This window comes from Mauremys reevesii, linkage group 3 (genome assembly GCF_016161935.1).
Source record: "Mauremys reevesii isolate NIE-2019 linkage group 3, ASM1616193v1, whole genome shotgun sequence".
Classification (NCBI taxonomy): domain Eukaryota; kingdom Metazoa; phylum Chordata; order Testudines; family Geoemydidae; genus Mauremys; species Mauremys reevesii.
The window spans coordinates 152,682,198-152,708,612 of record NC_052625.1 but is presented as its reverse complement, the minus strand read 5'-3'; the positions used below and the strand labels follow the sequence as shown (position 1 = coordinate 152,708,612).

Here is a 26,415-nt window from a genome sequence, read left to right as displayed (position 1 = left end):
GCAAAAAATGATCTTGGCTTCCTTTGATTGTGGCAAAGGACATAGGCTGGAACCTGTATATTTAGAAAGTATAATCCAAGGGTTTGTCATTTCTCTCCCTTCTTTAGTTGCTTATATTCTTTCAGATTGGGTTGAATTTTGATGTTTTTATTGCAGCTATTTTGCTATTACTTGACGACAACAGAATGCGCTTACGTTTAACCTAAAGACACGTCAAGGCCATGAAGCCATAGCCACAAAACATTATGTTCTCCCATTATGTAGAGAGCATGGGGAATATATACTATACGGAGAATCATGATAATGACTTAATAATGGTGTCTTGTCTAATGTGGACTATGTGTGTGGGATTTGTATAGTTCTTTTGCCTGGGCTGCTTATAACATTGATATAATCTGCTTTCGTTAAGCCTTCAGGCACTTTTATTTATGTGTTTGTTTGTTTATGCATGTATTTATTTATTTATTTATTTAGTACATGACCCAATTTGATGGAGTGTGTGGTTCATTGCCTTGACGTTACCAAGCATTGAAACTTTTTTCTTTGTGTTTTTTGTATAATCCAATGACTAAGAAAACATACAAAAAAGTTATTGACCGGTGCCCTACTTTTGAGATGTTTATTTCCAAAACATAAGGAATATTTTTCTCTTTGTTTAGAAGCATATTATATCACAGTATTTTTTAAATGATCATGCATTAGGGATGCACTTTGTGCTCTTAACCACGTGTTATATTCACAATATTTTTCCATTGTAGTAATAGAAGAATGAAGGTCCTCTGGTGGCCAAAATAATGTGCCAAATTTGTGTCTGTTATCATTCTAAACCCTTGGGGTAGACTAGAGTTCATTCTAGGTTTATTCTGCAAAAAACTGCTGGAGGTTCCTGGCCCTGGAAAGCCCACCAGGGGACCAGACTCTGTGGGACAAAGTGACCACTAGCTCTCTCATGCCCAGGTCAATGTAATGGTCAGCACACAAACGAGGCAGTTTTGAGTGGAAATGGACATAGCCATTGTGGTTGGGTGAGTCAATGTTTTGAGGTTAAGGCACTGGACTAAAACTCAGGAGATCTGTGGTAGAGATGGCCACTGGACTCAGATTTCCTGTGACCTTGTGCTGAAACTCCTTGTGTTTGTTTTAGTTACATTATAAATGCTTTCACCATTTAATCAGTTGATTACAAATTTTGTTTGGATCCTTTTACCAGCAAAAAAAGCTGGTGGATATTCCAGTACATAGATTCACCAATCCAGCATAAAGCAGCTTTGTTATTACCTTACTGGTTACTCAGAAGTCCAAACAACACAGTTCCCTTAAAGTGATCCAGCCTCGGGCCTCCATCCAGGGACCCATGTCAAATATGATGAAAATTTCTGAAAATCTTATTTCATCATGTAAAAGAAAAGGTTCTACCAATCCCAAAGGATCAGACACATTATCTCCCAGGTTAATGAATGTTTCAGATCTTACCCAATACACGCTACAGCCAATTCTTATTAACTAAACTAAAATTTATTAAAAAACAAGAGAGAGAGTATGGTTAAAAGATCAATATAAGACAGATATGAGTTCAGTCCACTGAGGTTCAGATTCATAGTAGAGATGGTGAGCTTTGTAGTTGCAAAGAGTTCCTTTAGAATTCAGTTCATAAGTTATAGTCCAATGTCCAAATATCATATTCAGGGCGTACTAGCATAACTGGGATCTCAGTCTTGCGAGTCAAACTTCCCCTGATGAAGCCTAAGCAGATCTGAGATGACAGAATCAGGACACAAGGATCTTTTATACAATTTCACGTCCCCTTTGACAAGTTGGGAGTTCCTCGGGGAACAAAAGGCAATTAGGATGACTTTGAAGGAGGTCCATCACCAGTAATTAGCTATACAAATTAACATAAGGCCATTTGCTTGTTCCTCCACCATTCACAGATTATTTGCTATACATTTAAAAGAGAGATGAATACTGAGATATCCCATGTTTACAATTCATTTAAATACTAGGATCTTCTTTTGACCTCTGAATTATCAGAATACAGCATAGACAGGAACATTGTTGACCCTATTCATACATATGTAAATACACAAAACCACAAACATTATCTCCCCACATGTCTTCTGTGGGTTATTTATTTTGTGGGATGCTTAACCCTTTCTAACCATGCATCCCAAAAGCACAATATGTTTTGCATTTATTTTTGTATATTTCCATCATATTTATTAAATAAAACTACCTTAAACAAAATTAAAATGCTGTTTTTGTGCATTTTAATTGAATTTGAAGTTTCCTCCAAATACAGCTTGACATAAATCACAAGTAAAAAATTAGTCACCGGGTAAACAAGAAATGACTTATCCACCATTTTCTAATATAATAAAAATATAAATAAAACACAAGGTATATAATTGCTTAAATAAATTGTATAGATATAATGCACCCTCCCGATTAGGAAAAAAGCAGCACCAAATTTAGTATAATAGCTATTTTTAGTTGCAAAACAGCATGTTTTAATGGTTACCATTGGGGAATCAACCTTTCTTTAGGAAAATAACTGAAGTATAAACAATTAAAATCAATTATTTAAATCAAGGTTTCCTGCTTGCTCATTTTTAAGTCATGATTAAAAGCATTGATTTTAATCAGTCCACCCTGTGGGTTAATAAATGCCTCAAAGCTAGATGCTACAAATCCCTTTGTAGATTTTTGGGCACTGGTAATTGAAAAGAAATCTCTGATAAAATGCTAAAGTAAAAGGCACAGAGAAATGGCATTGATTCCAAAATATTTCTCAAAAATGTGCACTTATTGTGAATCTTTCATATCCCATTCATTCTTAAGTACCAGTAGTCCTGGCAGGCAGTGCAAAAATCGAAGCATCTGCATAGAGTGTCCCAAAGGAGACAAATTGCATCTTGAAGGTGTTTAAGAAGCTCAAGGAAAGGGCAGTCTCTCCTAATATCTAAAGTGACCCCAGGGTCCAGAACCTGTTTGCTACTCTAATCAGCATTTAATAAAAGAACCTATTACCAAAACTGAAATATTATTGCTGCTAAAGGAATGTGCAAGTGTACCACTGGCATGAGGAAACCAGACATGCTAGCAGGAGCTGACTTCCTCACAAACATTCCCTGACAAGCAGTCCCTGCTGGATAAAGAAAAGATGCTACAGTCCTACATTGCTGCCTGCAATAAGTACACAGATATTTGAGGTTGTGCCTATTAATGTTTCACAGTTGCATGCTGGCAGGACTTTAGATTATATTGGCTAATGTAAAAGAAAATTAGGAAGAACATTAACGTATCACCCCCAAATTACCTAGATTTTAAAATGGAAGTCCCTGAAAAATTGAGCATTTCTATAGGTGGACTTTGTGAACATTGCTGATTCTATAGGCTGCTTGAGAGCAGTTTTGAGTGTGGGGAAGTTGGGAGAGGGGACTCACTATGGAAAATGAGTGCTATAAAATATCTAAGCCCCTTCATTTTCAGTTTAAACCTGTTTTTACCAAAAAATTCCCGGGTTTTACAAAAAGTATTATTCATTTTTTTCTGATTTTCACCCTACTTCATCATTCAAATATATATATATAAAAACCCTTGTTTTATTAGGAAAACACAATACATGGCATGATATATATGTATTATGATAATACATTAGTCTGTGTGTCTATGCAAAACTGCCTGTTGAAGTAAGGCGATGTATAAGTCTAGAAGATGAACACAATAAACAGGTTTCAGAGTGGTAGCTGTGTTAGTCTGTATCAGCAAAAACAATGAGGAGTCCTTGTGGCACCTTAGAGGCTAACAAATTTATTTGGGCACAAGCTTTCGTTAAGTGGGTTCTAGCCCACAAAAGCTTATGCCCAAATAAATTTGTTAGTCTCTAAGGAGCCACAACAGGGATTGGCAACCTTTGGCACGCAGCTCGCCAGCGTAAGCATGGTCCAGATCGCGGCTCCCACTGGCCGCAGTTCACCGTCCCAGGCCATTGAGGGCTGAAGGAAGTGGTGCAGGCCAAGGGATGTGCTGGCCACCGCTTCCTGCCGCCTCCATTGGCCTGGGACGGTGAACCGCGGCTAGTGAGAGACGTGATCAGCCGAACCTGTGGACGCAACAGGTAAACAAACCGGCCCGGCCTGCCAGAGTGCTTACCTTGGCGAGCCGCGGGCCAAAGGTTGCTGATCCCTGTGCCACAAGGACTCCTCGTTGCTTTTACACAATAAACAGGCAGGCACGCACACAAACTCTGAAGTGTCTGCGCATCTGAATGTACTGATGAACCTAATGCCTACGCAAACATTTCAAGCAGTTAGCAGAAAACAGTTTAAAGATTTAACACACTAAAATGGGAAGAAAACAAAAATCTGTATCAGAATAAATTTCGGAACAAAAGGAAGTAATTGAAAGTTTAAAAAAAAAACAGAAAGAGGAGAAAAGGATGAAGTTGAGTGTATATGCTGCAAATCATGTGGCCCAATTATTAAATGTAAATATTTATAGGCTAATAGCTCTAGAGTTACAACAGTAAACTGTTTATTCAAATGAAAAGTTTTATTTGGGAATTAGAGATATATTGTTTTCTTAAACTCAGTGGTGGCATTGTGGTTTGAGTTCTGTTTTAGTTCTGCAGCAAACCACATTGATTAACAGAATTCAAAGCATTAATCTACGGAGTACTTCTCCCCCCTGAGCCCCAATCTTTCCATCCACCAAAATAAGCCCTGATATTAGCTCAGAAAAATTATGAATAGTTTTTTCTACTGATTTTCATCTGGTTTTGTTTTTGTAATTATAAACACTGATAAAATCCCAGGAAAAATTAAATACAATAAAAACTGAAAACTAAAATATCTCAACATCGTGGGGGGTTTGTCAGACAAGTACAAAATCATTAAAGATTGTATCCTTTGTCATAATCATTTTGAAGCTTGAGGACACTTCAATTGTTCTGTATTTTGCTAACACATTCAGATGATGGAGGTGGTGGATACTTCTTTACAAAGTTGTTAAGCTCACCTGGATAGCTTTATATACTGGAAAAAGCTATATAACACCTATTCAAGAAAATAGTACCTTTTGTCTCACTTCTTAGCTATCTTCCTTCTATTCTGTTTTTACCATAAGTAATGTTAAATTGAAAGAAGAGAGGCTATAATACTGATTTGCTTGTTTGGTATAATTAACTTTTATGCATTGACAAAAATGTTCAAAAAGGGGTAAAATCCTGCTCCTATTGAATGCTGAAAGTCCCCGTGACTTTTGCAATAATAAATATCTAGTTCTTATAACCCCTGTCATCACTCATTCTCCAAATGTTTTGGAATGGAGGTAAGTATCATTATTCCCTTTTTACAGATAGGGAAACTGAGGCACAGAGCGGCAAAGTGATTTGTCACTCACCAGGCCCCTGGTAGAGCAGGGACTGGAACCCAGACCTGTGCCTATCCACTAGGCTAGGATTTTACCAGAGATGCTGCCTAACAGTCTAAGCACCATTGATGTGCATTAGGAAACACAAATCAGCTGAAAATAGTAGCTAACACCAACAGCCTCCCCCGGCAAAAAAACTTGACCTACAGCACAATTCCAACAAACCTTAGCTCCCTTCCCAAGACCCTGGGAAATAGAAACACATTACAGTGTATTGAAATATAGAATAGTCTTTTTCTAACTCTCTGCTCTGGAGAATGAGGCTGAAGGTAAAGTTTGTTCCTGAATGAACAATGACAATTGGCTAATGAACATAAAGGGTAAAGAAAGTAATGTTTTCTGAAAAGCCCATACAGGTTACACTCTTGTGGCTGTTCCCTGGAGCAGTGACAAAATAGGAAGTGTCCTGCTACACCGGAAGAAAGACAGGGATTTGGTTTAAATTACACCATAACTTTATTCACTTAATATAGCTAGGATTGCCTATCTGTACCTTTTAGAGTGCAGTCATCATCATTTCTGCCTAATACTGAACCTGTCTCAGCCATGCTGTTGCTGGGCCCCCAACACCTTCTCCTAGTATGAGGGCTAAGAAGGCAATAAAAGGAAGGAGATGAGCTCCACACTGTACCAGACATAGGAGCCCTGACACCCCCTTCCTCAGCTTCTTTATGGAATACATTCCTTTAAATCCTTTTCCAATCCATTTATCTGATAACTGTATCCCTTCCAGATGAGTACCTGCTCTGGAAATCTGCCATGAGTTTTACATACTAAGGGTACGTCTACACTACGGGACTATTCCGAATTTGCATAAACCGGTTTTGTAAAACAGATTTTATAAAATCGAGTGCGCGCGGCCACACTAAACACATTAAATCGGTGGTGTGCGTCCATGGTCCGAGGCTAGCGTCGATTTCTGGAGCGTTGCACTGTGGGTAGCTATTCCCTAGCTATCCCATAGTTCCCGCAGCCTCCCCCGCCCCTTGGAACTTCCGGGTTGAGATCCCAGTGCCTGATGGGGCAAAAATCATTGTCGCGGGTGGTTCTGGGTAAATGTCGTCAGTCACTCCTTCGTCTGGGAAAGCAACGGCAGACAAGCATTTCGCGCCTTTTTTCCCTGGATTGCCCTGGCAGATGCCATAGCATGGCAATCATGGAGCTTGTTTTGCCGTTTGTGACTCTCACCGTATGTGTACTAGATGCCGCTCACAGAGGCGATTCAGCAGCGCTACACAGAAGCATGCTTTTGCTTTTGCATGACAGCAGAGATGGTTACTAGCCATATTGCACCATCCAAACCCTTCCATAAATTGGAACTGAGGATGATCATGGCTACCAGTCCTTTTGTACCATTTGCTGCTAGTGCCCCTGGTCAATCAGCCAGGCGCAAAAGCCAAGAGTGGTTACTAGCCATATTGTACCTTCCATCGTTTTGTACCATTGGCTGCTGTCATAAGTGCCCTGGCCGATCAGCCAGGGGCGCAAAAGCAAATTGGGAATGACTCCCTGAGTCAATCCCTCCTTTTTGGTATCTAAAAATAGAATCTGTGCTGCCTAATATAGGCAAGTGTGCTAGAGAACCACCTGCTCTGTGTCAGAGCCCGCAGAAATTATCTGTATGCTATTCACAGGGGGTGCTCCTGTAACAACCCCACCTGTTGATTCCGATCTTCCCAGCCTTTCTTGGCTACCGTAGCATTGTCCCCACTTGTGTGATGAATTAATAAAGAATGCAGGAATAAGACACACTGACTTGTTAGTGAGAAATGAGTGGAAGGCAGCCTCCAGCTGCTATGATAGTCCAGACAGGACATTAAGCAGTGTGTAGGAGAGAAGCCCAGCATCCCACTGCTAGTCCAGGGGCAACTGAATCTTTTCTTTACACATGAAGGGTGGGGCTGATGGAGCTCAGCCCCTATTGCTATGATGAGGATGGTTACCAGCCATATTGCACCATCCATCCACCAGAAAAATTAGGGCCAATAGGCTGATGACGAGGACGGTTACCAGTCCTTTTGTCCCATCAGCTGAAGCTGATCATGAGGATAGATTTCCATCATTTTGCACGATCAGCTTATGCTGATGATGAGGATGGATTTCCATCTTTTGTACCATCAGCCGCCCATGACGGGGGGGGGAGCAAGGATGTTGGTGTTGAGTGCTGCACTATCGCGTCTATCTGCAGCATTCAGTAAAGATAGGGTGACATGTAAAAGAGTCAGAGGATTGTTTTACCTTTCGCTTCTGGGGGTGGGTGGGGGGTGGGTGAGTAGATTGCCAAGCTATGCCCTGACCCGCGGGCACTGTGTTTGACCCTAGAAGCATTTGGAGCTCAGCCAAGAATGCAAATAATTTTAGGAGGCTGCAGGAACTGTGGGATAGCTTCAGTCCTCCAGTCCATGTGCATCCATTTGATTCTTTGGCTTTCCGTTACGCTTGTCACGCTGCAGTGCGCTGAGTCCCTGCTATGGCGTCTGTCTGGAGATTTTTAAAAAAGGATTCTAACGGAGCGCTGATAGAACGGATAGAACGGATTTGCCTGCCCTTACAGCGATCACATCCGCATGGTCCATGCGGGAGCTCTTTTTTTTATTTTGATTTCGGACTGCATCGCCACCCATGCTGATCGGAGCTCCACGCTGGGCAAACAGGAAATATTCAAAAGTTCGCGGGGCTTTTCCTGTTTACCTGACCACTGCATCCGAGTTCAGATTGCGGTCCAGAGCGGTCACTGGTGCACTGTGGGATAGCTCCCGGAGGCCAATACCGTCGATCAGCGTCCACACTAACCCTAATCCGATATGTTAATACCGATACTAGCGTTACTCCTCTCGTTAGGGAGGAGTACAGAAACCGGTTTAAAGAGACATTAAAATCGATATAAGGTGCCTGCTAGTGTGGACGGTTTCGGCGTTAAATCGGTTTTACGCTCCTAAAACCGATTTAAACGCCTAGTGTAGACCAGGCCTAAGTTATGAGGTTAGAACCTAACCCCCTGCCATATTCCACTGGGTCTGAAACCCATCCGACCTCGGGCAATCAGACAGTGAGGGAAAAATTCCTTCCCAGACCCCAAGGGGACAGAAGACAACTAGTATAATGCCCATAGCAGGTCATAAGGATATCCAGTCCTTTTTCAGATTGGGTGGGTGGGTGCTGCCAGCCCAATCCAGGTAAAAGAGGGCTTCTCTGGGGTTGCACCTGGTATAAATTCCCTCCAACTCTTCTGGTCAGCAGGATGGGCAGTGCCCTTCTCCCCTGACCTGTTCCAGCCGCTTCCTGCTCCTACCCGCTCCATCCAGGTAAATTTTCCTCCTCCTTCCCCCTCTGCTACCAGGTGCACAGGGATCCCTTAAAGGGGCAACAATGCCTTTTCTGCCAGCCAGCCAGGCAAGGACCCACCATACTATGTGGTGAGCACATTTGTGTTATCACTTAGTATGTTTAAAAAAATAAAGATATATTAATGACACTGTCAACAGAAAGGACATGACTGAGTATGTTATAAAGCCCCCCCATACAGCAGAGTACTTAAGCATATACCTAACTTTAAGCCCATGCTTATGTGTTCTGCTGAATCAAGGCCTATATAGGTAGGGGCAAATCCTCAGCTAGTGTAAATTTTCCCCATAGATACATACCCTTCAGAGAACACAGTCTACTAATGCTATTGCACTTGATGCAGCTGTTCCCTTCTGCTGTCTGAAATGCTTCTGCCATAACCGCTTCTTCAGTGAGTGCCACTGCATAACATCAGTAGATGGGGTTACACATTTCAATCAGCAGAAAATCAATTTAGATTCTTAAAAGACAAGACTACTGCTGTGGAATATAACCAAACACCTTGAGTGACTGTGTGACATTGGATTTTTAATACTAATAATTTAGTATATTGGAAAATTATTCTATATTCCATTTATATCCATTTTTGCTATAAGAGAAGTGGTGGAGAACTCATGCAAATTAAGAACAAGAGTTTCCTTGCACTGGCAACATTAATGAGCAAATTCAATATTCCCAACACAGGCCAAACTTCTATTGTATTCAGTAGTAATTTTGCAGCAAGGATTGGAACCTGACTATTTGTTAAAATAAGAAAAATAAAGCTAGAGAAAGAAGACAGGCATCCTGGTACAATAGAGAAATTTTCAGTAACCATTTATCTTTCAATAAAGACTATGCCTTTATTCTGGCCAGTTTGAATCCTTGAATTTTGTGGCCACTTACATTGCTGCTGCCGCCAAGAGGAATGGTGGGGCTCTAAAGTGTATTGGCCTTTTAAAAAACACTATTGTCTTTTCATTTTTAAAATAATTAATCAATGTACATTGTCTTGTTCAGGCCAAAATTTCACCTGTATCCTCATTCTCCAGAGCAGAGTGTTTTTTAAAAAAAAAGTATTCTGTATTTTAATATACTCAAAAGATGATGAATTGTCCCTTTCCTGGTAAAACTGCAGTGTAAAAGCAACAGATTGACTGGTGTTTTTACTTTAAATGTGATCATTGTATCAGTTTTATACCACCACTGCTACAGCAATCATTTACCAGGATATAGCAAAGTGATGTACAATACACAATTTAAAACCAGTTACACTCTGGTTACAAGTCCTAAAATGTTTGGTTAAATTTGTTACTCAGTATTCTGATATGTTACTAAAGTTACACTGTTCAGCTAAAACAAATGAAGTGGAATCCCTGTACTAGGCTGTATTTTCTACTGAATCTTATGCTGTCTTAATTACTACTTGCACCCGACGAAGTGGGTATTCACCCACGAAAGCTTATGCTCCAATACGTCTTTTAATCTATAAGGTGCCACAGGACTCTTTGCTGCTTTTACAGATCCAGACTAACACCGCTACTCCTCTGATACTTAATTATTATTAATTATTGTAACTCCTAGAAGCCCTAGCAATGGACCAGGATCCAGTTCTGCTAGGCAAATACAGAACAACAGAACAAAAAGTTGTCCCTACCCCACAGAGCTTACAATCTAAGTATAAGACAAGAGATGACAGGGAGATATAGGTGAGGGAGTACAAGGAAACAATGAGACAATATTGGTCAATACTGAGAGGCTGTGATCTCAGCACACCGATGTCCTAACAGTTGTCAATTTTTTTGTAGGCATCATGGCAGGAGAGAGATTTACGGAGGGATTTGGAGGAGGATGATGAGGTAGCTTTTCTCCCAAGTATGTGGAGCAGTATGGGAGAAAGCACAAAAGTAGTTGTGTTTTGCCCCAAGCAGAAATTCAGCTTATGAGGTTTCCTCTAGGAACCAGGTTTTTAAAATCAGTTTTCAATACGATTGGCTTCCTTGTCTTAAGTTAAATTAAGTTAAAAACAAAATTGAAATGTACTAGTTTTGACAGGGTTTTGTTGCACCATTTCAGCTCAGGCTTGAAATATCCTAGCTTGGTAGTGCTTCAAACCTGGGTTTGTGTGTAATAAAGAACTCTGACCCCTCCTTAACTGGTACAGAGAATCTGCTGCGTCCCTATAGACAGTGGAGGGAATCCTAGGGCTAGTAGTACGTCTATAGGAGAAGCCATATACTGGCAGTGTTGCAAAAGAGGTGTCTGCTTTGACTCCATCTGCAGCCATGAGCATTCTGGCCACCTGAATCACCAACTCAGGGCATCAAACATCTCACACACCAGGAGTAGATGTATCTGTGTCTCCTACTGAGTAGCCACATGTCACGGTCCTCCACGGCCTACCCAGGGTCTTCCAGGGTCCATTCATGCTGAGTGGGAGTCACTCCAAAAGTCTCATCTAGGTCAACATCTTTTCTGATTCAGCACAGCTACCACTGTCTCAGTACCTCAGCTTGGCGGATCATTGGATGCAGGTAATAGAGACAGAGGGTGAAATCCTGGCCCCATGAAGTCAGTGGCAAAACTCCCAATAACTTCACTGGAGTCAGGATTTGACCTATAATTACCGAGAAGAGAATCCTGTGTCACTTCTGATGAATATAATGTATTATCAATGTGAGTGTGATTGTTCCTCGGTCCCTTCTTGTTTCCTCTCCTTAAGCTTACAATTGTCAATGATAGTTACTGTGACACTATGCACCCTAGTATACGCACCCTACATACTACTGTAATAATCTTTGTACAAGATATGCCTTTGAAAAATGACACCACACTGATCATTAATATTCTTGCATGATGTATGTATGTGACAGGTAATTAGCTATAATTCCAACATGTATTCCTAGCTCTTAAGTGTGTGTGAACCAGGGTGGAGCTACAACAGCAAAGCATTATGAGGCTCCCAAGGTTAGAGGGCAAGTACAGCCCCTCGCAGGGCTGGATTGCACCCTGAACTGACCAGAACGTGACTGTGGTGTAGTTATGCAGGATTTACACACCGTTTGCTGTTTTAATAGAGGTTTACCCTTTAAGCACTGGTGAAATAGTTTTAAGTGATTCCCAAGTGCAAAGGCTGAGAACCGTCAAAGAAAGGTCACAATTTGATGATTTTCTGTTTGTTTAATTTGGGCAAGGGAAATGGAAGAAAAGAAAGTGTACAAATGAGTAAGAAGCAGAAAAGGCAGGAGGAACAAAGAAGCAGATGCTGAGCTCATGAAGCAGCAGTTAGAAGAGCTGGGAGCACAGTATAGTCTGTCAGCAGCTGATCATAAGCAATTGGAGCTAGTGGCCACGTTGTCCACATATGCCATGAGGCACCTACTCCAAACCTAGGGGCTAGAAGGGGTCCCTCTTTCTCCTACGGGGATCATACAGGAGACCAAGCAGATGGTTCCTAAGACGATCCAGCAGAGACAGTGGCAATGGTGAGAGATCCAGAGCTGTGGAGGCGGGAGTGGAAATGGCTCCTGGTGGAGGGAAGCCAGAGTGGGGCTGTAGAGTGGCTGCGGGGTTCAGAGCTGCTTAACCAGGGCTGTCTAGCACACAGACATTCAAGGTGTGACGTGCATGCTGGAAGGCTGGTTGGGAGCCGCCCAGGTTGGGATCTACAGCAGCAAAGCATTGTGAGACACCCAGGGTTACAGAGCAGGTGGTGACACAACCCCTCACTAGTGTGAATTGCACCCCAGAATGTCAGTGACCATGGTCATACTTCCATATTACATTGTAAAGCGTGACATTGTGAGCTAGAAGTGAATTTAGCTGACCATCTACTTTTTATGTATTCATGAAATTTGCAGTATACAAAAACAAGTGGAATGAACTAGTAAAAAATGTACACTTTTTAAATCTGTTTCTCCTCGCACTAGGCTGAGGGACAACATTAGTAGAGTTAACTGAAAATGGAAAAATCATTCTACAAAACATGTCTCAATGAGGGCTATTAAAATTACTCACTGAGAGGCTGGGGTAAAAGGGACAGTGGTGCAGCACCAGACAAGAAAAAATCCCTATGGGCTTTAAAAGTGAGTTAGCTGTCTAGGCAGAGAAGTGGTTCAGCCATACCCAAAGGCGTCTAATCATTTTAGTAAATGAACTGAGGCCCGCATTTCCAAAGGTGGATAGCTAAAATTAGGCACCTAAATCCATATTTTGTCACTTACGTGGCCTTAAAGATAGAATAGAGGTTTCCTTTTGAACTGAGCTCCCACAGGTCACCTTGAAGGCCAACGCTAAATATAGATTTTGGTACCTAACTTTAGGAACTCCCATTTGAAAATGTTGGCCTGCACATTCACCTCTCTTTGGGTCTGGTAAAATAAAACGTCTGGCAGCTTCCATAGATTTTAGGAGGCAGTGGGTGCAAAGTTACATGGAATTCTATCAAACCTGGCTCTTAATGAAAATGGACATTGATTCTAGTATGTAAAAATTATAACATTCCTATTCTTACTAGGCTTTTTGAAAGCACCTACAGTCTGGAGAAAAAACACACGCTTCCAAAGAAGTGCATCCTAATGGGATGATTGTAAACAACAGTTTCAAATGAAATCATTTGACTCAATCCAAAGATATCTTTAAACGCTCTCTCATTGTTTTGTTAACACTTGGACATGTGCAACATATGCCATTAAAGGCTAATTCCAAAGGGGTTTCTTTTAGCTATGGGGGAGGGATAGCTCAGTGGTTTGAGCATTGGCCTGCTAAACCTAGCATTGTGAGTTCAATCCTTGAGGAGGCCACTTAGGGATCTGGGGCAAAAATTGGTCCTGCTAGTGAAGGCAGGGGGCTGGACTCAATGGCCTTTCAAGGTCCCTTCCAGTTCTAGGAGATTGGTATATCTCCAATTATTACCTATTACCTTTTTTTTTTAGCTATTGTACATGTTTGACAGAGAATGGTGTTTGTGCTTACTGTTCCCTGGAGAAATTTATCTTGGTGCTTTATTTTCTCTCTGTGGTGAACCAGATCATGAAATCTGCTGCCAATAACACAAACACTTTACTTGGTGTCTCAAGGGCTCTGCTGCTTTAGCCACTTTACTGCTTTACCTCTGTAGGCCAAATACAATAAGCTAATCCTGGAACACAGTCAGTTGGCAAACACTGACTCTTCATTTTCTCACTAAAAATATAACAAAGAAGATCGATTTAGGTCTACAAACATTTGTGTCACTGCTAATTTAAACCCTTTCATATCATGTGAATTGTTGTTCTGTTCTGTTCTATTGTTTACAGCAGTGAATGTACAATATATAAATTAACAAGGAAATATTGTCTGAATAAAACTATACGTCAGAGCCTAACAAAAACAACTTTTCAAATCAGTTTATGGTGATGAGTTCAATCGGCAGCAAAACCTTGTTTTTTGGCATAAGTTTAATATTCTCAAAAGTTCTGTGTTTCTACAAAAGTTTACAGTTAATTAACCAGAAAACCAAGCTTCTAAAATAGGATTTTCGCAATTTCATTTTTTTCATCACACACACAAAAACCATTTAAAGTGCCCTAGTATATGTATTTTCACGATTTAAGAGAGTTAAGAGCCCCATCCTATAGACCTTCCATGCACAAGCTCATACAGAGAGGGTGTGCAGAATCAGGTCCTTATAGTCATAGAAAAGGTTAAAGAGCAAGTCATTTTAAATGAAAGTTTACAGGATGAATTTATGAGCCTTTTTCTATGGGAGAGCGCTTATGCTCTACACAACTCTTGTCAAACAATTTTAACAAATTGTCATAACCTTTGTCATATCTCATTTTCTTGCATAAACAAGTCACATTGAAACTATAAATGATGGAAAATTTAATCCACATGGCTTGCATTATCAAAACTGTTAAACTGTATTATTTTCCACCATGTCAGCAGTTGCATTATCTGTTTTAAAGAAACATTTAAAAGATTACTTTTTAAGGGAGATACCGTAGGACCTGGGTAAATATCTCCCCCTTTCCAGGTCTGTACTAGTTGATGTTTTCACTTTCAATTTTTTCTGAATACCCTGGAGCTTGTTATTCCATATCATTATTATTGGAGACATTTTTTCAACTGACCTCAGAGAATTTACTAGTCAGTGATATTAGAAAGTGCAGTGGGACTCACTGGTACTGTTAAGATTCTCCCGTCATCCCTACGTTGACTGTGTACATTTGCTCCAGGATCTAATTTGGCTTCCAGCCTGAGAGCATTTTTTTCCTATACACAACCCAGTTGGGGAGTTTAATGATCTGTGTGTGGGGGGGTGAATGCTTGCATCTGTACTTGCGTGCACACTCCTGTGACTATAAAAAATGAGAAATTTCAGGCCAGAAATGAAATGGAATTCCTTATGAAAAGTAACTTCCTTAAATCTTATAAAAGTTAAAGCTGTTGAACTTTCTGCTGATACTGGCTAGTATTGCTTATCAAACTAGGGGTCAACTATTTGTATTTTAGCCCATGTCTTCCCCACTGTTCTGTTTGCATGTCTGTCCATCTCTTACTCTTCACCTGGCATGTTCTCTGGGATATTTGTTCTGACAAGTGATCTGCTGCGCTAGCCCTGAAAATGTTCTTCTGTCTTATTCTCAGCTTCACAATATACTAAAGCCATAAACTAAAATTGTCCCCCCCCCTTTCCTGTGGGCATCAGTCCCAAACCCAATGGTCAAATGAAAAAAACAAAAAAATGTATTAATGACTTCCTTCCTTCCAGTGTTTTTATTAGCTGTGTGAAAGGGATCCTGATATGCTCACTCAGTGTAGAGGGAGATCATCCTATATGTTTAGTATGATTTAAATCTGATTTTCTTGCATCTGTTGGTTGTCCAACATCCTCACCTTTTTCAAGCTATTGATACAGTGATCAATTATTAAGCTTCTTTTCATGAGTTTTTTAGAAAGAGTATATTGTTCTAGTCCATGACACGTCAGAGTCTGCAAATTAGTTTGTTTTCTCTGCTTACTTCTTTTTCATCTAGTCCAGATGGATCTTTAATAAATTAACTTTCAAGGATATTCTTTTCATTGCAGTGTGCAGCGAGGACATGGTGCTTTGTATGTGGTTATTTGCTCAAGGATTGCATATGGAGAATGAATGGCTGGTTGTGTACAACAGGAGAGAGAGATTTAGGCTTCATGAATTCCATTGTGATTGATTGTATCACCTTTGCTTTAAGAATGAGGAGTACACACTGTTGAGTGCATCATTCAGCAGACCCCTCGCTAAGTAACTGTGCAACCTTTATCTTCCCTTACTGTTGTCTTGCTTATGCCTCTGTACATCATGTTACCTCTGTGTACGAGGTGATAATTGGAGCTGAGTTGGATGTGGCAAACTTATAGGGCCATATTCAAACATTGTTGTCTGATCTGCTATTATACCATTTGCATGTGTAACAAAACCCACATTTGCGTGCATTAAATTAGTTATTGTGTAACTAAGGAGGTACAGATATGTGCAGTTATTCATCAGATGCCAGAAAGTGTGGGTTTTGTGCATCCAACAAATACCAAAACATATTCTAAAAGTGCCATTTGGAGGTCAAATCTTGCAAGATACTGAGCCCCTCCTTGGAAGCACTCAGCACCGTTTGTTGACTTTTGTAGAAGCCGGTATTGGAGGCCCTCAACTCAGCACTTTGCAGGATCAGGTCCTAGGGTATCCACATTTAAAAATCTGGATCATATACAGAATTGATCTAATAATTAATAGATTCCTGTCTTGTTGGGTACTGAATACATATTACAAGGGTAGAGGGAATTAATATATATATATATATTTACAGGTGATAATTTAAGGTCTCATTTAAACCCTCAAAGAAAGGACATTAGAATTAGGGCCAGACTCCATTCTTCAATCCACTGGTTCAAACTCTGTTCTAAGTTACTTTTGTGCATTCTCTGAACAATGGAATTAGCTCTGAATTTATACCAGTGTAACTGAGACCAGAATTTAACACTTTGTTATAGCTAAGAATTGCTGGAGTTTTCAAACTTTTGTTCATCTTGCATACCACATACAATGTGTGGCACCACCTAAGAAAATAGAGTGATTTAAAGATAGTTACAACCATAATTCTGAGTATCCTCACTTTTATAGGGTTTATATTAAACCCTGAATAATAATTGAACATAACTTTGGTGATCTAATTATCTAATTATGTCTTTTTAACAGATATATTTTATATTCCAAAAAAGAGGTAATAAAGCTGTTTACAGATGTTTTATTTTCTGATTATTTTAATGTTACTACTAAATTATGTAGCAAATTAGCTTTTAAAGGTCTACACTGAGTACCTATTTCATTGATATGGTGATGTTACCTGGCTAATGTTTAAGCATATTTTTAAGTTGAGCATTGTTGGATTTACAAACCACCAATAAAATGTCAAGATGAAGTAGAGAGCTCTATTGAAAATTACGTAAATGCAGAATTACTGGTTCCTAATTAGCCAACACAAAAAGTTTGAGCGGTCGCTTGAACAAATATGAACACGTTTGAGATTCTATTATGTTTCATAAGTTGCCCCTTTTTCCATTTAGTATGTACTTTCAGAAGAAAGGAAATAAAATGAAAGGGTCTACATCAAAACTTATTCTGCTGAAACAAAATGGAAGTTGCTGCTTTTGATAAAATACAACACTATAGCTGTGGCTGAATAATTGGAAGACTAGAATAACAAGATGATTGTGCAAGTCCTCATGCAGATCCATTATTCTGTACTTCATCCATCAATGTAAAAATGGGGTATGTCAATGCACAGTAAATGAAAACAAGTTCTTATAGATTCTGATTATTGTGGTGTTCTGAATACTTCTACCTTTCCTGGCTTTAAAGTGACTCTTTTGCCATTTCTTGTTGTTGGGAACACTGCAAAGACTTCATCAGACATTCTCTCTAAGTTTCACCTAGGTAATGTATCATGGTCAGTGGAACTGGAGTCAGAGGACCCAGGTTCCCTGGAGGGACTGTTTATTGTGGGGGGCACCAGTGGCACAGGGAATGTAGGGACATTAGCCTGGTAGCAAGTAAGCCACATAGATAGAGCAGTGCACAGCTGAGTCAGTAGTAAAGATTGGGTTGCCAGGTGTCCAGTTTTTGACCGGACCGCTTGGTCAAAAAGGGAACCAGTCAGCGCTGCTGACCAGGCCGTTAAAAGTCCAGTCTGCGGCGCAATGGGGCTAAGGCAGGCTCCCTGCCTGCCCTGGCTCCACACGGCTCCCAGAAACAGCCAGCATGTCTGGTTCCTAGGCTCAGGGACTACTGGGGATCTATGTGCTGCCCCCGCCCTGAGTGCTGGCTCCGCACCTCCCATTGGCCAGGAACTGCATCCAATGGGAGCTGCGGGGGCAGTGCCTGTGGATGCAGGCAGCGCACAGAGCCACCTGGCCATGCCTCTGCTTAGGAGCCGGACATGCTGGCCGCTTCTGGGAGCAGCCTGAAATAAGCATCCACCTTGAGCCCTCTCCTGCACCTCAAGCCCCTGCCCAAGCCCTGAGCCCCCTCCTACACCCAAACTCCCTCTCAGAGCCCACAGATGGAGATCACATCCTGTTACCATAAGTCCTCAGTCCATTTTATTTTGCCTTCCTTGACGTGTCTTAGCCATGTCTAAGCAACTTATATTACTACATCTCTCAGGGTTGTAGAAAATCCATTCCCCTGAGCGACACAGTTGTACTGACCTAACTAACTCTTGGTGTAGATCATGCTATGTCGATGGGAGGGCTTCTCTTGTCACCATAGCTACTGCCTCTTGGAGAGGTACCTATGACAGGAGAAGCCGCTGCAGCTCTTAAGTGTAGACATTAGCAAAGAGAGCTATTAGCAAAGAGAGCCAATGCTTCCGCAGCTCAGAGAATAGTCTTGTCAGCTGTGAGATGTAATTACAGTGGGTTCATATTTGAAGTCCTTACTCAGGCAAAACTTCCATTGATATCAGTGAGAGATTTACCTAAATAAAGACAGCAAGAAGGGCATGTGCTGGATTTTTGCCTCTTGAATATCACTCTCTGTAGTTTGAAATATATATCTGTTATTGGTTTGGGGGGGTTGTGTGATTGCTGGAAAACTGCTTTCTGGCTGTGTGTGTGAAATGGGCTATTTTGCCCTTCTGCATGTCTAATAAAATTCTATTGCTTCTCAAACATTTGCTTTTTGTATACTTCGGAAAACAGTTTATGTGCAGATTCCTCTTGAAATCGATCTTCAGAGTGAAATTTGTTTTCAGTGAGTGTATTAAATGCTGTAAAAAGGTGTTTCAAAGAACAAATATGAAAAAAATTCCAGCGTGCATCATGCTTGCACACCAGGTTTTCTTAATATCAGTAAACACAGGACACAATGTAACAGAAGAGCAGTGAAATGGTTAATTAAAAATGATTTCAGTGTGAAAAGATGCATCTTTTGGCGTTATTGTTTATATCCTTCATTTCTATTACTTTAGAATGCCAGTACGGCTTGTGTAGTCCAGAAAAGTCGCATACCTCTGCCTATACTCTCTAGAGTCCAGACAAAGATGTACTTTCTTCCTTGGGTTTGGCTTTATTTGTAACTCAAACAATAATATATATATATATATGTGACCATCTGCTAAGCTTGGTTGTTCACTCATTTTCCCAGTAGAACATCCTGTCTCTGGCCCTGTTTTTGTTTGCCCCTGAGAGAGGCTTTAAGCCCCCTCGTGCCCTGGGGGAACTGACTGAATCTTCCTGCCTGTATAACTCAGTATTAATTGCACTGTATCTTCATGCAGGATTAAAGTACCTAACAGCAGGATGAGTCAGCAAAGTAACCCTGCATCCCTATGCAGGGTCCTTTTTCAGAGTGCTGTAGTACAGTGTAATTGACAAATGTTCACAGAAGAGTGGGATATCAATAGTATTGAGAATGATCACTTAGCAAAACAGTATAAGCACTAGTAGGTGCAATGCCCAAATGTCTGTCATTTTAAATTATGGCTGTAGCCAGTTTATGGTTGTACAAAGTAAGCTGTTGTCTTGGTCCATTTTTTAGGGCTTGTCTATGTGATTGGGTAATGAGATGCATAGGAGTGTGATTCCTAAAGTGCACTAACATGTTGTGCATTGATTGGGGTGCTTCAAGCACGGTTTCAAACAGCACTATGATAAAGTGCTTTAGAGAACTTTTAGTGTGCTCCAGCAGGGTTAACGTGGACCAAACAGTGCAGAGCACATTAGTGCACTTTAGAAATCACATCCTTATAGAGCACACTGCTGCACCATGTAAACAAGCCCTTAGAGAACAGGTGTTCGCATAACAAAAAATACTAGCCTAATTAGCACTCTTAGAAGCAAAGTAAGGATCACAGAGAATAAACTTCATCATTCCTGGCATAGGTCCCTCGGGCCAATGCGGATCCTTTCATGTTCCGAATGTTTTAAGGAAAACACCTGGAATATGCAAGAATTTCCTTAACTACATATGATCATTACATCTTCCTTGCATCTTGAGTAATTGATTTGTCCGTGCCTTGCACCGTCCAGGCACTCTCATTGGTATAACAAAACACGTAAGTTGGATGTCACAGGTTGGACTGGGTCCTTTAAGAGGGAACTGGTCCAGACCACCTGTGCCTCACTACCAGCCTCTCCAGGGGGCCTGATAGAGAGCTGCTGGTCTCTATAAAGAGCCAGAAGGGAACTGGAGATACAGGGAGGAAGATGTGGCAGAGGCTGAAAGAGCTGCAATGAGCAGAAGGTTCCTTCAGGAGACCCTTGATCAGGGGGGAAACTTATAGCCAGAGAAAGCTATAGATAGAAAACACATAGTAAGAAGCCCACAAGGAGAGGGACAGGGCTCTTTATGGGACCCTGAAACAACAGGGGAGCAGCTGAGGGGAGGTTTTGCCTGCTGATGTCTCGGAGAGTAGGAGAGGCCTAGGAGTGGCAGCTTGAATTATGTGGGACTTTCAGGACAGCGTGAATGATTTTGAACTTTATTTTAATAAACCAGACCCCAAGAAGGGCTGTTTTTGTTGGACCTGTGAAAGCTTTTTGTGAGTTATTGAGAAGACTGAGGGAAAACTGAGGCAGGGTGCGGCAGAGCCATCCCTGGTCAAGAAAGGGTGCTTGGGAGGCAGCTGGCCCTGGTGCACTGGTCAATCTGATGGTTTTACCAGTGCTGAATTAGTTCTGGGTATAAATAGAGGGCTTGTCTTTCTAGTCCTGTCAATCTGGTAACTCATCTAGATTCCCTTATTTGTTTTAAAGGATAGACTTAAAATCATACACTACCCAAAATGGAAACTGGTCATTTAAGAAAGTAATGCCCTAAAGGTCTTTACAATATTGCATTTGGACCATGTTCTAGAATTGCATCTGTACTTGAGGTTTGTTTCTTTAAAGGAAAAGATTTAATACAACCAAAGGTCACAATCATCAATTTGCAACCAAAGATCAGAAAATGATGTGTTCAGTGTAGGTGAATATAGACTAACATGGGGACTACAGTGCTAAGTGTAGCAGAAAAATACTCCTAATTCACAGCTACAGTTTAGCCTGTTGCTTGCCAAATATCTAGTAATTGCCATCAGAGTAAAAGGGGAAAGTTGCTCCAGCAGCCGCTGTGTCAGTAGCAAAGGCCAGGCCCCTAGAGAAGGAGCAAAGGAGAAGTACATAGAAATGGAGAGGTAGACCACAAGAGGAAAATGAAGGTGGAAAATTGACAACAGGAAGGTGGGGCTGAGGGCAGCAGTAACAGATAAAGTGAAGGAGAAGTGCATTTCCAACAAGGGGAAAGGAAGGGAAGTAAAACCAATATACGAATGTAGAAAGAAATAGCCAGGGTGTATTCATAGATATACAGTTAGGCAAATTTTGAAGTGGATGCAGGGGACTTGATTCTCCACTCACTCTCATTAGGTGTAGTGTAACTCAATTACAGTGAGTAATTCAACTGATGAGCAGATGTTACAGAGATGATCGCCAATGTCATATAAACATCTATACAGACAGATGTCTGGTAGATTTCAATGATGTTAACTATATGGAGATATACCTATCTCCTAGAGCTGGAAGGGACCCTGAAAGGTCATTGAGTCCAGCCCCTTACCTTCACTAGCAGGACCAGCTACTGGTTTTTGCCCTAGATTCTGAAGTGGCTCCCTCAAGGATTGAGCTCACAACCCTAGGTTTACTAGACTAATGCTCAAACTAGTGAGCTATCCTCCCCCCGGTGTAAGTATTCCTGATTACACTGCTTGGAGGGAGAATCTGACCCTATAAATTTTACTATAGGGCTACCCAAACTACTTAAACTTTATTCTTCTGGTTTATTACGTCCCCAGAACATCCAATACAACTCCATCTGTCATATGCAATGTCGTTGTAGCTGTGTCTGTCCCAGGATATTAGAAAGGTAAGGTGGATAAGGTAATATCTTGTATTGGACCAACTTCTATTGGTGAGAGAGACAGAAAGCTTGTTTCTCTCACTCAGAGAAGTTGGTCCAATGCAAGATATTACCTCACCCACCTTGTCTCTCCATGAATCATAGTTATGTTATTTATTTTGCTTCTACAGAGCCAAATCCTGACGTTCTTACTCTGTTAATAATCAGACTGTATTCAGACAAAACTCCACGGGAATTCTTCTGGAATAGGGTCTGAGTTTTAACATAGTAAGGACTTCAGAATTTGACTCTTATTCAATATTTACTAAAATTTCATTATAGAAATATTAATACAGCATTTTGCTTAAAAATACCAATTGCAAAGAAAAATATAGCAAATTATCTTTGTGAATCAACCAGTTTATAAAAAAGTCATCTTATTGTTATACTTTGCATACGTTTTATAGAGATATTTCTGTATCATTAAGATCATACTGTATCATTAAGATCATACTGTATCATTAAGATTAGCTTCTTATACATTAATTTGATATACCATATAACTCAATTAAACGTATACTCTAAATTTTTCCTGTATCATCTGCAATAAAAAAACCTCAGAATATACTGCTGTTCAAAATCTCATAATGTGCAGTAAGCAGGGCCTGCCTGATTTGTCCTCTAGAAATCCATGTCTTGGAAATGGCAATCCAAATTTCCCCTGCAATTTTGCCATCATTTTGTTACACTATTAAATGTAATAGTTTTCTTCTTTGAATCTTGGTCTGTGAATACTCAGCTCTGACTTGAATAGTCAGCTTGTGGCCAAGATAGATCTTTCCTTTCTTTGAGTGGAAAAATACTTAGTGAGGATTTTGCATCAGGTTTTATTTTCTCTTTTCAAAATGTGATAATTTTCAAAATTACACCTTACAGTCATAGCATCGGGGCCCAATTGCCATACTTGGCAGTAAGACACAGAATCTGTGACTTTGCTCTCTTTGACATACCTTAGGTGGCAATGGAGAAGTCTTGTGGCAAACATTAAGGGATCTTTCAGATTATGGAAAAGCGTAATTGATGGTTGTTCTTTGAAAACCCCTAAGACTAATAGAGCTGTGTGAATAAATGATTTTTTTGTTTGTTTGAACTAGAAAAAATGTTTGGGTCAAACAAACAAAATGTTTGGTTTCGTTTGGCGGTGGTTTTTTACGTTACAAAAAAAATGGAAGTAAAATTTGAAGCAAAAAGTCATTTAGAATCAAAGTGGAAATATTCAGGTTCAAAAATGTTGAAACAAAATGTTTGACTTTTTCAGAATTGTTTTTTTCAACCAAAACAATTTGGCAAATTTAATCCACATTTTTAAAATATTTTGATCAACCCAAATCTGTGAGGGGGTTTCCCATAAAAAAAAATATCACCCAGCATTAAACACTAGTTTAGAATGGATATATTTCCCAGATTGGAGCACCAAGAGATAGCTCATACATATACAGTCATCTCACCGAGAAAGATTCTTGTGTTATTTCTTTTAATTCTATTACCCTTCATTATACTGCTGTTTAGAAACTTGTAAATTTATAAATACTATATATAATTCTATCAAAATTCCTTTGTTAGAATTTTATTAAATACACCTATTTGTGAAATGCAGAATCGATGGACATACTTATTCAGTGTTCTTAATTCTTTAATATTCTTTTCTTTTTCAGTTTTCTTCTTGTATTTGGTTGCTTGATTTTGTCAGTGTTTTCTACCATTCCTGAGCACGCAAAACTTGCTTCTCGTTGCCTCTTCATTCTGGTAAGTGAAACTTATGAATACAGGACAATTTCACAGCCACATTAAGTATGTTAAATGCCATCTCACTTTAGACAGAGTAAGTAAATTTATGCTTTTAAAAAAAAATTATCAACAAGGTAAAAATCACAATAGGCCCATCATAAACAAAAAATTGACAGGATCACCATTTCCTTTGGGACTTATTCTACATAAGGAAATGTTAACAAACACATGATTGTATCTTTGTTCTCCTCTTGAGAATTGCCATACTTCACTACTAATAGTTCTTCTTTTAATGAAATTCAAAAAATAAATCTTAAAACTAATAACTGCTTCTGCCTTGCCTTTTGAACTGTTGAAGTCTTCTGCTTCTGGGCTCCTTTTCCTGGCCCCTGCAGAGCTTCTCTTCCACAGCAGGATATTCTCACTTACAAGTCCTACCCTCAAAGCATGAAAGACCTTTGATGCTGCTGTTGTCACTTAAAGTCAGTATGTGACGAGATACTGAGCTACTACAATCTTTCTTTATACTTAAAACAGGAAATAATGTTGGTATTTTAGATACCAGTGTGTTAACCAATGTGTTAACTGTTGGTAAATACTGACTTTTTAATGGCAATTTTTCTGTAGAGTAGGGTAGCTTCATGACTTTCTCATTAAGTGCTTTTCTATTGTATTTTCCTCTTGTTTCCTTTTCCTTGTGATTTAAGTATAGTGAATCTAATCTAGAAAACTGCTTAACATGATTATGATTGGTAAACTGGTGCAAGCAAATGTTTTAATATGTCCAAATGTAAACTTATACATCTAGGGACAAAGAATGTAGGCCATACTTACAAGATGGGAGACTCTATCCTGGAAAGCAGTGATTTTGAAAAAGATTTGGGGGTGATGGTGGGTAATCAGCAGAACATGAGCTCCCAGTGCAATGCTGTGGCCAAAAGGTCTAATATGTGTATCGGATGCATAAAGAGGTGACTCTGTAGAGATGTTATTTTATCTCTGTATTTGGCACTAGTGTGACCGCTGCTGGAATGTTGGGTTCAGTTCTGGTATCCACAGTTCAAGAAGAATATTGATAAAACTGGAGAGGGATCAGAGAAGAGCCACAGGAATGATGAAAGGATTAGAAAACAGACTCACAGAGCAAAATCTATTTCGCTTAACAAGGAGAGGGTTAAGGGGATGACTTGATCACAGTCTGTAAGAACCTACGGGGGAGCATATAATCCATAAAGTGCTCTTCAAACTAGAAGTTAAACATATAACAAGATTCAGTGGCTGGAAGTGGATGCTAGACAAATTCTGACTGGAAATATGGTGCACATTTTTCACAGTGAGGGCAATTGACTATTGGAACAACTTACCAAGGGTTGTGGTGCAGTCTCCATAACTGGCAATTTTAAAATCAAGATAGGATATTTTTCTAAAAGATCTGCTCTATCTTAAACAAGCGTCATTTTGAGAAAGTAATATGGCCTGTGTTATACAGGAGGTCAAACTAGATTATCACAACGTTCCCTTCTGGCCTATAAACCCTTCATGCTGAGCCAATGATAGCCAATGGGGGTACAATGGTGTTAATTTAAAACGTCACCAGACATCACAGAGTTGCCACAGTTATTTTATATTCCAAGAACACACACTGCAACATGTTAGGTAGACTCCACTGCATAGCGACTGTTGACGAATGTCGACTTTTTGATGGCAATCACTGTTTGTGCTCATTACTGATTCTCATCATAACAATTCCTAAGTACACCTCTACCTCGATATAACGCTGTCCTTGGGAGCCAAAAAATCTTACCGCGTTATAGGTGAAACCGTGTTATATTGAACTTGCTTTGATCCACTGAAGTGCGCAGCCCCGCCCTCCCGGAGCACTGCCTTACCGTGTTATATCCGAATTCGTGTTATATCGGGTGGCGTTATATCGAGGTAGCGGCGTAGTTAAGGACTGGGCAGGCTAACTGATGCATGGTAATTTCCAATGCAGTTACTTTAGTGATTTCAGATGCCCTCAAAAATCAGTTAATAGTGATAGCATTCAGATCCTATTCCCTTATTTACTGATTTGAGCAACACCTTTGTAATGAGTTTCTTTGGGCATCCTATAATTGATTTTGTTAATGTAACTATTAAACTACTCTTAAAAACCAGGGATTGGCAACCTTTGGCACACGGCTTGCCAGGGTAAGCACCCTGGTGGGCCGGGCTGGTTGGCTTACCTGCCGTGTCTGCAGGTTCGGCCGATTACGGCTCCCACTGGCCGCAGTTTGCCGCTTCAGGCTCATGTGGGTGGCGGGAAGTGGCAGCCAGCATATCCCTTGGCCCGTGCCACTTTCCGCAGACCCCATTGGCCTGGAGCGGCGAACCGCAGCCAGTGGGAGCCACGATCAGCCGAACCTGCAGACGTGGCAGGTAAACAAACGGACCCGGCCCACCAGGGTGCTTACCCTGGCGGGCCGCGGGCCAAAGGTTGC

General features: G+C 40.4%; 1 protein-coding gene and 1 long non-coding RNA gene across 5 annotated transcripts in view; one reads left to right on the top strand and one right to left on the bottom strand.

Moving 5' to 3' along the window:
- KCNQ5 (potassium voltage-gated channel subfamily Q member 5) overlaps positions 1-26,415 on the top strand; it is a 480,883-nt gene that overhangs the window by 314,970 nt on the left and 139,498 nt on the right. For both annotated transcript variants that reach the window (XM_039530234.1, XM_039530236.1), the window contains exon 2: positions 23,863-23,953. In XM_039530234.1, the coding sequence (XP_039386168.1) occupies positions 23,863-23,953 (91 nt within the window). The remainder of the gene's footprint in view (positions 1-23,862; positions 23,954-26,415) is intronic.
- LOC120400913 overlaps positions 13,833-26,415 on the bottom strand; it is a 47,326-nt gene continuing 34,743 nt past the window's right edge. The window contains exons 5-6 of one of the 3 annotated variants that reach the window (XR_005596156.1): positions 23,820-23,963; positions 13,833-13,938 (exon numbers count right to left, since the gene is read on the bottom strand). This is a non-coding gene — a long non-coding RNA (uncharacterized LOC120400913). Of the gene's footprint in view, positions 13,939-23,819; positions 23,964-24,969; positions 25,017-26,415 lie in introns of those variants that run through there. The other 2 variants (XR_005596155.1, XR_005596157.1) reach the window with 2 other exon arrangements.